Raw genomic sequence first — 14,155 nt, 5'->3', positions numbered from 1 at the left:
GTACTACAGCATCGCGTATCTTTTTATGCCTAGCTGTGCATTTGAAGACTGGAGCATTGGTCTCCGTGGATAATTGCTGTGTTGGAACCTTATTGTTGAAACACTACAGACATGGACTTCCAATTTAAATGACTGTGGGCGGGGTCACATATGTTCCTTTGTTTGCACTTTAAACTTTGTATGTTTGAATGATACTGATTTTACAAGTAAAATTTATACTTTGTATAAGATAGGAAGCTAGTGAGGTGTTTACTTAATTTCCCTGCCCCACCTGGGGATTGGCAACCCTAGAGTAGGGTTGCCACATCCAATTCAAGAAATATCTGGGGACAGTGGGGATGGAGCCAGGAGCAATCATTGAACTCCAAGCATGATTGAACTCCAAAGGGAGTTCTGGCAATCACATTTAAAGGGACAGCATGCCTTTTAAATGCCTTCCCTCCTTTGGAAATAATGAAGGATAGGGGCACCTTCTTTGGGGGCTCATAGAATTGGACCCCCTGGTCCAATCCGTTTGAAAATTGGAGGGTGTTTTGAGGAGAGGCACTGGATGGTATGCTGAAAATTTACTGCTGCTACCTCAAAAAACAAGCAAAACAACAACAGCCCACCAGAGCCCCAAATATTCACAGATCAATTCTCCATTGTACCCTATGGGAATCGGTTTTCATAATGGAGTGCCCAACAGACATCCCCCCTCTTTCTGATGACCTTGAAGTAGGGGGAGGGCCTCCAAACTGGGGGATCCCCTGCCCCCACCTGGGGATTGGCAACCCTAGAGGTATCAAAATCGACGCACCTGACAGCCTTCCCTCACCCTCCTGCCATCTTAGCCGCCCTGCAATTTGCACTTCCCAAATAATCACCGGGGGTCAAAAAAAGGGGAGGTGAAGAGAAGGGGGGGAAGCGATGTATTGTTTGTATTTTCTATTATTTTTAATTTTTCTAAAAGATTACTATAACAATATATTGCATAATTAATAAATTGTTTTAAACTCACCACTGGAATTTCTGCCTCCACCCTTTGGATATGAGAATTGGACTTTAACTTGTTTTTTAAGTGACTTTGGGTGAGGGTGTATGTTCCTTTTGTACTTATTCTGTACAATTTATTGTTTGGTATTGGAAGTAATTTTTTTTCTCTGCTCCATTATCTGAGTTGCTCTTTGTTGGTTGCACAATCCCCAGGTGGGGGCAGCAATGGATTCCCTAGGTTAACTATTGATTTCATTTGCCTGCAACTACCTGCGCAACAATTGTAAAAGCTGGAGAGTGTCCTAAGTGCAATTTTAAAGGAAATACTGGGTATTCAATAATTGAACTCAAGGCTTTACCTAGTGTACTGCAGCCTGAAGAAGGCAAATGAAACCGATAGTTACCTAGGCAATCCATTGCTGCTGTAATATCAGCCTTCTATTGTAATTCTGCCAGTTGTTGTTAAATTCTGTCATCAAGTGTTTTTTGTTAATAATAAAGGTAAAGAATCGCACTGCTACAGGACCAACCCTAAATCAGACTTTTCCCTGCAGCCGCTGTGGCCGGACCTGCCTGTCCCACATTGGTCTTGTCAGCCACCAGCGAGCCTGCAGCAAACGTGGACTATTGCACCCTTCTTAAATCTTCGTTCGCGAAGCCAAGCCAAGAGAGAAAGGTAAAGATAGTCCCCTCGTTTCCAACTCTGGGGTGATGTTGCATCACGACGTTTTAATGGCAGTCTTTTTACGGGGTGGTTTGCCATTGCCTTCCCCAGTTCTCTACACTTTCCCCCCAGCAAGCTGGGTACTCATTTTACAGACCTCGGAAGGATGGAAGGCTAAGTCAACCTGGAGCTGGCTACCTGAACCAGCTTCCGCTAGGATCGAACTCAGGTCATGAGTAGAGCTTAAGATTGCAGTACTGCAGCTTTACCACTCTGCACCACAGGGCTCTTGGTTAATAATATTGAGCAAAGGCTTGCAATTAACAATGGTAACTTCTATACAATTTTTCCTTTTGTTACAATACCACTTTTCTGTATAGCCATATTGCTTTCTGTATACCAGGGGTGGCCAAACTTGCTTAACGTGAGAGTCACATAGAATAAATGTCAGATGCTTGAGAGCCACAAAATATGAATGTCAGATGTTTGGGAGCCACAAGATGGAAGGAAGGAAGGAATAGATGAGGGAGGGAGAGGAAAGAAAGCAACTTTTAACTTTAAATGCATTCTCCAAGCTGCTGGCTAGCTTGGATCATAGAAGTGATTTAAAGAAAGAAATGCCTTCTCCAAGTTGGCTGACAGGACAGTGGGGGCTTCAAGAGCCACATGATATGTGTGAAAGAGCCACAGTTTGGCCACCCCTACTGTATACCCTCCAGTTGGTGACTGGAGATCTCCTGAGATTACAGCTGATCTCCAAGCAACAGAAATCAGTTTACTTTGAGAAAATGGCCACTTTGGACAGTGGGTCCTGTGATGTTACATATGGACATGATAGAGAGGTTTCTAAAATTATGCATGGGGTGGACAGAGTTGACAAAGAGAACTTCATCTCCCTTTCCCAAAGTAGTAGGGCTTGAGGGCATCCAATGAAACTGTTTTGTCTTTCCTGAACCTACTGCCCATCTCCATTTGCCTCATATTAACTTTATTAGAAGCTAAAATCAGGCCTCATTTTGGGCAGGAGTTCCCAGGAGCAGATCACCAGAACCTCTGAATTTTATTGCACTCTTTCTTTCTCTCCCCCCCCCCCGCCCCCAATACTTGCTTCTGGGCTCCATTGTTCAAACCCCCTGTGACAATTTTGCTCAACTCTTAAGATTTGACAAACTTTCTAATATCCCCCCTCAAAAAAATAGGAAAATAACCAAAACACATAAAGCAGACAGATGGAAATCTTCATCATGCCACAAAGGAGACAATAATTTAAAAAGTATGATGGGAGCAGCGCTGATCCTAGGGCGTGTGGTACCCCAGGCAGACTCTCTGTCCACTGCCCCAGGTCCCTGAGAGCCCTAGGTGAGCACGTGCACACACATACCCTAGGCCCGGCCGTCTGCTGCCACCCCCTCCTTCCCTTTTGCAGCGCCACACTCCGCCCTGCCCCTGGTGCACTCAGATAAGTGCTGCTAAAATTGGCCCTTTCCGCTTCGATGCGGGCATCTGAGTGTTCTCTTAAAAGAGAGCGCTGAAGGAGGTTTCATTCCCCCTCCTCAGGTAAGGCCAATTCTAACAGTGCTCCTCTGAGCACGCTGGGGGGGGGGGTGTGGAGCGCGGCACCGTGTTGTGGCGGTGCAGAAGGGAAGGAGGAGGGAGGAGAAGGTGGTGCCAGTGGTGGTGAGGGGAGGGAAATTAGGCATTTGTCTTAGGTACAGTGGGGGGGGGGGAGAGCCAATTCGGCGCCCACCTCCCGGCGCCCTAGGCAAATATCTAATTTGCCTAGTGGGCAAGCCAGCCCTGGATGGAAGTGAGGTTTTATTAGGACAATTCTAATTCAAAAAGCATTTTAAGGAAGATGCAGAGCTGATATAATTTTCTTCCAGTGATGTCAGGAGCATGTGGCATATGCAAATGAGTTGTGCTAATGAGCTCCTGCATCTCTTTTTCTACAAAATGACCCCTGCCTCCATGCCTTATTTCCTTTCACCTGGCAGAAAATGCTAGTTCTGTTTGTTCCAGGCAGTCTTTCTTGGTGTTAAGTCTCCTTGCCCTGCCAACCTCAGCCTGAGACCCTGGAGAGCCGCTGCCAGTCTGAGAAGACAATACTGACTTTGATGGACCGAGGGTCTGATTCAGTAGAAGGCAGCTTCATATGAAGCATATGAACTTATGAGGCAGCAAAATTTCACATTTCCCTTTCAAGTCTGTCTCCCATGCTTCTGAATTCTTCAGGCGTTTCAAGCCTCTAATAGCTTCCCTTTGATGAAACCTGCAATCCACCAGAACTCATGGTGCAAAGGATATTGTGCCTGAGTTCAGATCAGAACTCTGTAGGTTTGAGTCTTGCCTGGTTCATATCTTATCATTTTGTTCTAAACCAAAGCAGCACAGCCTTCCTGGGCAAGCACAGAAGTGCAGCTGGTTGCTGAGAGAAAAAAGAAAGTAAAGCCCCTGACCCTGGTGTGATTCGAACACACAACCTTCTGATCTGGAGTCAGACGCGCTACCGTTGCGCCACAGGGCCAACAGCTGGCCTGCTGGTACAGCTGCCCTGGTACCCAAGGCCAAGATATATTGGAAGGAAGGGCAATTGCTTAAACTTGCATCTGGTGTGTGGAGAAATGTATGCCTGGGGTGTGTGTGTACGTTTCCCACTTCGTGATTCGGTTGAATCTGTGTTGTCTTTTTGGGGTTGTTTTGCATATCAGTTTTTATTTTAAAAGTGTTTGTTGTTCTCAGAGGCGCAAAGGAAGTCTTGAGTCAGACATTCAGAGGGTACAAGTTTGAGTCTGGCCTCAAGTCGCCAGGTCCAATTCAAGAAATATCTGGGGACTTTGGGGGTGGGGCCAGGAGAAAGGGTGTGGCAAGCATAACTGAACTCCAAAGGGAGTTCTGGCCATCACACTTAAAGGGACACCTTCCCTCCATCGGAGATAATGAAGGATAGGGACACCTTCTTTTGAGGCTCATAGAATTGGACTTCCTGCTCCAATCTTTTTGAAACTTGGAGAGTATTTTGAGGAGAAGCACTGGATGCTATGGGGAAATTTTGGTGCCTCTATCTCAAAACACACCCACCCACCCACCCCAGATCCCCTCAGATCAATTCACCATTATACCCTATGGAAATCGGTCTCCATAGGGAATAACGGAGTGCCCAGCAGACATCCCCCCCGCTTTCTGATGACCCTGAAGCGGGGGGGAGGGTCTCCAAACTGGGGGGGTCCCCTGCCCCTGCCTGGGGATTGGCAACCCTAGTCTGGCCAGATCTGCTGTTGTGTCTCTTGCCCTGAGAGGGGGCTCAGCATGTTGGAAAGCCCCTTGCAGAGCTGAGTGTGTCCCCCAGGTCAGTAGCTATTAATAGACTTCTCCATTAATCTATCGGATCCTGTTTTAAAGCTATTTATTTCTGTAGACATCATCACATCCTCTGGCAGCCTATTCCCCATTTTAAACCCTCTCTGTGTAAAGCAGCATTTCCTTTTGTCCCAGACTCTTCAGCCTTTCCTCACAGGGAAGGTGCTCCACCCCCTCATCATCTTGGTTGCCCTCCCCTGAACATATGAACATAAGAGAAGCCATGTTGGATCAGGCCAATGGCCCATCCAGTCCAACACTCTGTGTCACATAAGAACATAAGAGAAGCCATGTTGGATCAGGCCAATGGTCCATCCAGTTCAACACTCTGTGTCACACAGTGACCCAGGTGCCATCAGGAGGTTCACCAGTGGGACCAGGACACTAGAAGCCCTCCCACAGTTGCCCACCCAAGCATCAAGAATACAGAGCATCACTTGTCCAAGACAGAGAGTTCCATCTATGCCCTGCGGCTAACAGCCACTGATCGACCCCTACTCCTGATGAAATTGCTGAGCAGTCGGGTTAGAATGGATAAAAGGAAGTACTTTTTCACCCAAAGGGTGATTGACATGTGGAATTCACTGCCACAGGAGGTGGCTACAATCGTTGCCAGCTTCAAGAGGGGATTGGCTCAACATATAGAGCAGAGGTCCATCAGAGGCTATTAGCCACAGCGTATTGAACATATGAAGCTGCCTTATACTGAATCAGACCCTCTGTCTATCAAAGTCAATCTTGTCTACTCAGACTGGCAGCAGCTCTCCAGGGTCTCAAGCTGAGGTTTTTCACGCCTGCTTGCCTGGACCCTTTTTAATTGGAGATGCTGAGGATTGAACCTTGGGACCTTCTGCTTACCAAGCAGATGCTCTACCACTGAGCCACTTTCCCTCCAACTGTCTTGGTGCTTGGGAGGGGCAACAGTGAGACTTCTAGTGTCCAGGCCTCATTGACAGACCTCCTGATGGCACCTGGGTTTTTTGGCCACTGTGTGTATAGAATGTTGGAGTGGATGGGCCATTGGCCTGATCCAACATGGCTTCTCTTATGCTTATCCAATGCCCTCTTGAAGCTGTTTATGCTTGTAGCTGTTCCATGTGTTAATCACCTTTTGGGTGAAAAAGTACTTCCTTTTATATGTTCTAACCTGGCACTGTACTTTTGCTTGCAGTTCTATGATGTCCTCAGTGGCCAGAATAGTATCACAAATGAGGCTGCACCATAAAGGGGCATTGCAATATTAGCCATTTTATTCTCAGTCCCTTCTCCTAACAATCCCTAACTGAGTGAGTTCACCTTTTTCTCTACTGCAGCACGCTAGGTTGACACTTCCATTGAGCTTATCCACTGCAACCCCAAGATCTTTTTGCCTTCCAGTCTCAGCAGCAAGGCTTTTGCTGCACTTCTGTTTTGTAGACTTCCGGTTGGATCTACAATCCAAATCCTATTACATTATTTATTGAACATCCTACCTTTATATGCCAAGATGTAATATTTTTAATTACTATTAAGCTAAGGTTGATTTTTTTTTTACTTATTTCTGATTTTGGTAAGCTGTGGAAAATGCATACTTACTTACTTACCTTCCGTATAATTTTTTCTTTTGTACTGTTTACATGTTTTATCAATAAATATGATTTAAAGTTTTAAAAAAAGAAAGAACACATTCTATCTTGTTAACTGTGTGATTCGTCTTGAGTCCTAGCTGGAAAGGCAGACTATAAATACTTTAATTGCATTATTTGGTAATTGTGTAACCTGTCTGAAACAGCAGAACAAAAGTTAGAGTTCATTGGCACCTTTAAGACCAATCAAGTTTTATTCTGAGTAGAAACTTCCATGTGAGTGCAGCATAAAACTTTGTTGATCTCAAAGGTGCCACTGGCCTCAAATAAATAAACAAGGATTTTGCACGCTGCTTGAATTTCTCCAGAGCGGCTAAAGTAAACACAGAGGAATTTGGCAAAGAAGGGATTTCAAGGCTCCTTTTGTACTTGTAGTAGAGTGGTAAAGCTGCAGTAAAAAAAGGTAAAGGTAGACCCCTGTGCAAGCACCAGTCGTTTTCAACTCTGGGGTTGCTTTCACAACGTTTTCACAGCAGACTTTTTACAGGGTGGTTTGCCATTGCCTTCCCCAGTCATCTTCACTTTCCCCCCAGCAAGATGGGGACTCATTTTACCGACCTCGGAAGGATGGAAGGCTGAGTCAACCTGGAGCCGGCTACCTGAACCAGCTTCCACTGGGATCGAACTCAGGTCGTTAGCAGATGGCTCCAACTGCAGTACTGCAGTCTTAAGCTCTGCGCAGACCTGAGTTCGATCCCGGTGGAAGTTGGGTTCAAATAGCTGGCTCCAGGTTGACTTAGCCTTCCATTCTTCCGAGGTCAGTAAAATGAGTACCCAGCGTGAAAACGTTGTGAAAGCAACGTCACCCCAGAGTCGGAAACGACTGGTGCTTGCATCTTTACCTTATTTTTTTGTACTTGTAGGTGGGTTTTTTTTGTGGGGTGGAGGGGATTGAGGATTGGGGCGGGCAGGCGATCCCTTCACTCTCAGCCCATTCAACGCTCATGTCCTTGGGGGGTTTGGTGCGTGGGGCGTGTAAGAAATCTGCAGCTTTGCCCCCCACAAAGACTCAATGGCCCGAAGTGTCAGGGGCTCCGTCTGACCAGCGAGACACTTCCGGTTCCCTGTCGAACGCCTCCAGCAACCCCAATTAGCGACCACAGAGGGTCGCCTGTCTTTCGCTGCAGGCGCCCTGCTGTCACGCATATGGTGGGGATTTGTGTTTTGCAACGGGAACCGGAAGAGAGGGTCCGCCCGGGCATTTCTCGCCTTGCACTATCTCTGCGGCCGCCCCTCCATGCACCTTCCTTTTCCGCTTATTTGGGGAGTTGGAAATTGGGGTTTGTGAGTCTCCTTTGCAGAGGAGGGGAGCGGCGGAAGAAATTAAGTTGCAATATTTGGGAGGTGAGCTATAGGCAATAAATCGACCTGCTCCTTTAAAGAAAATACTAAAGGTGGGGAGGACATGCATCCAGTCCAGTGAGGATGCGGCTGTGGAGGTGCGTTGTTGCAGTTGCAGATTTTTTCTGGAATAGCTTTTCGGCGCTTTCACCAGTTTGCATGGGGTCTTTTTGCAGAGAAAATGCGTGGGAAGGGCTGCAAGAGGACTTTCACAAACTGGGTGGGTGGGCGACACCGTGGCAAATGAAGCTCAGTGTTAGTAAGTGTAAGGTGATGCACATTGGGACAAAAAAAAATCACAACTTCAAATATAGGCTGATGGGGTCTGAGCTTGCCTGAGACTGAGAAGGAAAAAGATCTTGGGGCCATAGTGGATAGCTCAAAGAAAGTGTAGACCCAGTGTGCTGCAGTAGTGAAAAAGGCAAACTCGAGGTTACAGAGTATTAGGAAAGGGATTTAGTAGGGTTAAGCGGCCCCGTGGCGCAGAGTGGTAAAGCAGCAGTACAGTGGTCTGAACTTTCTGCTCACGACCTGAGTTCGATTCTGGCGGAAGCTGGTTCAGGTAGCCGGCCCAAGGTTGACTCAGCCTTCCATCCTTCCGAAGTCGGTAAAATGAGCCCCCACCTTGCTGGGGGGAAAGTGTAGATGACTGGGGAAGGCAATGGCAAACCACCCTGTAAAAAAGTCTGCGGTGGAAACGTTGTGAAAGCAACATCACCCCAGAGTCGGAAACGACTGGTGCTTACACAGGGGACCTTTCCTTTCCTTTCCTTTCCTTTCCTTTCCTTTCCTTTCCTTTCCTTTCCTTTCCTTTCCTTTCCTTTCCTTTCCTTTCCTTTCCAGGGTTGCCAATCCCCAGGGTGGGGGAAGGGGATCCCCCCAGTTTGGAGGCCCTTCCCCCACCTCAGGGTCATCAGAAAGCGGGGGGGGGGGGGGCGGGATGTCTCCAATATTCCCTATGGAGACTGATTCCCAGAGGGTATAATGGAGATTTGATCCACGGGTATCTGGGGAGGCTGTTTTTTGAGGTAGAGGCACCAAATTTTAGCTTAGCATCTGGTGCCCCTCCTCAAAACATCCTCCAAGTTTCAAAAAGATTGGACTAGGGCGTCCAATTCTGTGAGCCCCCAAAGAAGGTGCCTCCAATCCTTCATTATTTCCAAAGGATGAAAGGCATTTAAAAGCTGTGCGATCCCTTTAAATGTGATGGCCAGAACTCCCTTTGGAGTTCTATTTTGCTTGTCACAACCTTTCTCCTGGCACCACCCCCAAAGTCTCCTGGCTCCACCCCCAAAGTCACCAGACATTTCTTGAAGTGGAACTGGCAGCCCTATTTAGAATAAAATGGCCAATATTGTGATGCCCCTGTGTAGGTGTGTAGTGCAGTATCATTTGGAATACTGCATATAGTTCTGGTCACTGTATCTAAAAATAATAATAATAAAATTGCAGAGCAGGAAAAAGTAAAGAGGAGGGCAATCAAGATGAGAGGGTTGGAGCACCTTCCTATGGCTGAAGAGACTCGGACTTTTCAGTTTAGAGAAGAGATTACTAAGGCAGGGGAACATAATGGAAAGGAAAGGTCCCCTTTGCAACCACCAGTCGTTTCCGACTCGGGTGACGTCGCTTTCACAACTTTTTCATGGCAGACTTTTTACGGGGTGGTTTGCCATTGCCTTCGCCAGTCATCTACACTTTCCCCCCAGCAAGCTGGGGACTCATTTGACTGACCTCAGAAGGGTGGAAGGCTGAGTCAACCTGAGCCGGCTACCTGAACCAGCTTCTGCTAGGATCGAACTCAGGTCGTGAGCAGAGCTTAGGACTGCAGTACTGCAGCTTATAAAATTGCAGGTTTATAAAATTAGGCATCGGGAGGAGAGCATTGACAGAGAACTTTTTCTCCTTCTCCCCAAAGGCTAGAACTCAAGGGCATCCAATGAAGCTGATAGGCAGTAGATGAAAAGTCTGGGACTTTTCAGTTTAGAAAAGAAATGACTAATAAAGAAATGACTAATACATTGTAAACATGATAGAGGTTTACAAGATTATGCATGGGACAGAGAAAGTAGAGAAAGAAGTACTTTTCTCCCTTTCTCACCATACGAGAACTCGTGGGCATTCAATGAAATTGCTGAGCAGACAGGTTAAAACGGATAAAAGGAAGTGCTTCTTCACCCAAAGGGTGATTAACATGTGGAATTCACTGCCACAGGAGGTGATGGCGGCTACAAGCACAGCCAGCTTTAAAAGGGGATTGGATAAAAATATGGAGCAGAGGTCCATCAGTGGCTATTAGCTACAGTGTGTGTGTGTGTGTGTGTGTGTGTGTGTGCATATAAATATAATGTGTGTATACATATATATATATATATATAGAGAGAGAGAGAGAGAGAGAGAGAGAGAGAGAGTGTGTGTGTGTATATATAATGTGTGTGTAGATACACACACACACGCATATATTGGCTACTGTGTGATGGGCCATTGGCCTGATCCAACATGGCTTCTCTTATGTTCTTAATAAACAGTAAATAGCCCTGGTGGGCAGCTGTGTTGGTCTGAAGCAGTAGAACAAAGCAGAGTCAAGCGGCACCTTTCAGACCAACAAAGTTTTATTCAGAATGTAAGTCTGATGACGCGTGCTTAGAGCACATGAAAGCTTACATTCTGAATAAAACTTTGTTGGTCTTAAAGGTGCTACTTGACTTCTTTGTTCTAATGAGCAGTAGGTTTAGGATACTGGACTATATGGGCCACTGGTCTAATTCAGATTTTTATATGTGCGTGTTTGGCTGTACTGTAAAAGAGACTCTTCTTCATCATATTCTTCGCCTTCCTCATTTCTTCTCATCCACTTATCCAGCTCCTACATCCTCCTTGGCATACAATACCTACCTACAGACCTATTCCCCCTGCCGTGTCCTCCTCAGCCTACAATACCAACCTCCTAGACTCTGACCTTCTCAACCTTCTCCTCCTCTTCTTCTCTTTATCTTTAAGAGTCATGTGAACCTGGGAAAGGTGTGTTAAGATAGGTAGGGTCAGAGAGTCAAGGTTAACTAAAACGGGAAGCTAGGCTCTGATACTCTTATGTATTTAGAATTTGATAGTATACAAACATTCCAAAATGCAAAAGTCATGTAGGGCATAGCATTCTCTGTACTCTGAAGTGTCCTAAAGCCTCCTGGGAAACAGAACCAGAGTTTCAACTGTAGAGTCTAATCCGTATCGAAATTGAAATAGCACTGGGTTAGCACGGGGCTGACGCGATCCAGCCCTAATTCTGCAACCGCAGATTCCATCTCACTACAACATTTGAAATTACAGATTTTTTAAAAATCTGAAATTCAGGACTGGAAAAAGGGAAGAGTAGGGAATATAGATCGACATCTGGCTTACCTTGTTTGGGTTTTTCTAGATCAAACCCTGTTCCTTGAACCCAAGTGGGAAGACAGATTCAAATCCTGCAAAGATGAGGGATGCTAAAAGTGTGTGACATTTAGAAATCTTCCTGTCTCCTTTGTCTCCCTCGCAGGCAGTGGAAGAGTGCTGGAATCACATTCCAGGTTCTCTCCTCTTTGGGCTGGAGTGAAAAAGGCTGCTATGGATCTTGCTGAGGTAAGGGAAGATCATTGGGGAGGCGTATGCAGAACACTTCGGGCTCCTCTTCCTTGTTTAAGGGACCTGAATTTCCTTTTGAAATAAAGCAGGCAGTGCCATTAAGCTGCAACCAATTTATGATAGGGTTTCCAAGGCATGGGACATTCAGCGATGGTTTGCCATCACCTTCCTCTGCATGGACTTCCTTGGTGGTCTCCCATCCAAATATTAACCAGGGCTGGGCTTCCTTTGCTTCTGAGAACTGACAAAATTGGGTCAGACTGGGTCGTTCAGGTCAGGGCCCTTAGAGGCTGATAGAGTTTATCCTGACATAAGCTTTTCGGAGGTCCCTTCATTAGACGTGTGGAGCATAGATCAGTAGGAGACACATTTGTATTTAAAGTTAGATGTAACAGAGACTTTTATGTACTGGATGTTTCTCTCTCAGGAATGCCTGAATCCTTTGAACAGTGTTTTGTTCTTCCTTTACTCTTCTAAGAGGATTCGTTTGGCAAAAAAAAAAAGGCCTCTCTTTGTAAAATTCCCCTCCTCCTCACCTTGTGGGAGCTTTTTTGCCTCATGATGTACATTGCTCTGCATCTGACAGAGTGAGCTCTCACAAACATTTCTGCCTGGAATAAATGCTGACAAGCAAAAAATACTGCTACAAACAGTACCGCTGAAAACATCACAAATTCTTCAATCCTCATATAATTTAAACCAGTGTATACCAGGGGTGGCCAACGGTAGCTCTCCAGATGGTTTTTTTTTTGTTTACAACTCCCATCAGCCCCAGCCAGCATGGCCAATGGCTGGGGCTGATGGGAGTTGTAGGCAAAAAAAAACATGTGGCGAGCTACCGTTGGCCACCCCTGGTGTATACAATCTCATCATACCTTCCCTCCAAAGAAATGACAATTACAATTCATTACAAATCAACTGCTTCCACAGTTTCCAATAGAGGGATTTGTAGTCTTCAACAATTCCTTCCTTCAGTAATTAAAGTTCACAATACAGTCCATGAAAAGTTCTGAAATTTGTTCAAGTAGGAAGGACCAGGAACTCTTTACAGCCTTTATAAGACGCCCCTTCTAGATTTCAAGACGTTTCAATACTGGTCTTCTTCAGTTATCAGGTTGTCAAACTGGAATCCGATTTCAACGACTTCTAACGCAGACTCAAGGTCCATAGCTTACAGTAGAATCAATAGGAAGAAGGCTGTAAGGATTTCCTGGTCCTTCCTATGTGAAAGAATTTCACAACTTTTCATGGACTGTATTATGAACTTTAATTACTGAAGGAAGGAATTGTTGAAGACTACAAATCCCTCTATTGGAAATTGTGGAAGCAACTGATTTGTAATGAATTGTAATTGTAATTTCTTTGGAGCGAAGGTATGATGACATTGCATACACCAGGGGTGGCCAACAGTAGCTCTCCAGATGTTTTCTGACTACAACTCCCATCAGCCCCAGCCATTGGCCATGCTGGCTGGGGCTGATGGGAGTTGTAGGCAAAAAAACATTTGGAGAGCTACCGTTGGCCACCCCTGGTATACACTGGTTTAAATTATATGAGGGTTGAAGTATTTGTATTGTTTTCAGCGGTACTGTTTGTAGCAGTATTTTTTGCTTGTAATTACGCTGAAAATCCTTCTTCTGCGGAATAAATGCTGAGGCGAAGGCCTCGGCCTCTAAGCCCTGCTTGTTTGGCCCTCCAGGGTGACTAGTTGGCAGCTCTGTGAAACTGTATGTTGGCCTAGATCATGGGTGGGGAACAGTGGTTCTCCAGATGTTTTTTGCCTACAACTCCCATCAGCCCCAGCCATTGGCCACGCTGGCTGGGGCTGATGGGAGTTGTAGGCAAAAAAACATCTGGAGAGCCACTGTTCCCCACCCCTGGCCTAGATGGATCACTGGTCTGATCCAGCAGAGCTCCTCTTCTTTCCTTATCATTCATGGTATTTAATGTTAGGAAGGTGTGAGTGTGTCTCCTAAGAAGAGCTTCGTTGTCATTCTTTCGCCTTTCGTGTTTCCTCCCCTTGACTGTGTTGTGAATGCCAGTGGAGCACCAGCAGAGGTAGCCGGAGCCATTATTATTATTTTTTGCAAGGTCTGCTTAATTAAATGGCCCCTCGATGGTGGAATCATCTACCAGAGATGGTACGAGCCCTGTGGGATTTGAATCAATTCCGCAGGGCTTGCAAAACATTTCTTTTCCAGCTTGCCTTCGAAACAGAACCTGGCTAAACTGATGTGTAGCCACCCAGCCATCTTGTGGATATTATGACCCATAGTAATTTAGCACCTATTTTATCTATTTTAACTAACTTATTTATTATGTAATTGATTATTTAAAATTGTTGTTGTATTGTATTGTTTTATTGAACCATGGAACTCCATGCCTGTGAGCCGCCCTGAGCCCGCCTTTGGCGGGGGAGGGCGGGATATAAGAATAAATTTATTATTATTATTATTATTATTATTATTATTATTATTATTATTATTATTTAGACGCACAAAATTACATTTCTGGAAGATGCGTGTGTTTGCCGGGGTTGCTGGTGCTATTGTCTTTCTAAATGGATATTAGGAAG

At 45.6% G+C, this 14,155-nt stretch overlaps 1 protein-coding gene and 1 non-coding gene across 4 annotated transcripts in view; one reads left to right on the top strand and one right to left on the bottom strand.

Annotated features, from left to right (window-relative positions):
• LOC132571256 (zinc finger protein 883-like) overlaps positions 1–14,155 on the top strand; it is an 82,591-nt gene that overhangs the window by 47,428 nt on the left and 21,008 nt on the right. The window contains exons 1-2 of one of the 3 annotated variants that reach the window (XM_060238005.1): positions 7,748–7,965; positions 11,495–11,577. The exons of 1 other annotated variant lie outside the window; for it this stretch is intronic. In XM_060238005.1, coding sequence (XP_060093988.1) covers positions 11,563–11,577 — 15 coding nt within the window. In that variant the 5' untranslated portion in view covers positions 7,748–7,965; positions 11,495–11,562. Of the gene's footprint in view, positions 1–7,747; positions 8,061–11,494; positions 11,578–14,155 lie in introns of those variants that run through there. One more of the 3 variants, XM_060238003.1, reaches the window with a different exon arrangement.
• Positions 4,092–4,163, bottom strand: TRNAW-CCA (transfer RNA tryptophan (anticodon CCA)). The gene has a single exon. It is a non-coding gene; the product is annotated as a tRNA-Trp (tRNA).

This window comes from Heteronotia binoei, chromosome 5 (assembly GCF_032191835.1).
Source record: "Heteronotia binoei isolate CCM8104 ecotype False Entrance Well chromosome 5, APGP_CSIRO_Hbin_v1, whole genome shotgun sequence".
In the NCBI taxonomy this organism is placed as follows: Eukaryota; Metazoa; Chordata; class Lepidosauria; order Squamata; family Gekkonidae; genus Heteronotia; species Heteronotia binoei.
Note: the sequence above shows the minus strand (reverse complement) of the source record. Positions and strands in the feature narration are given on the sequence as shown.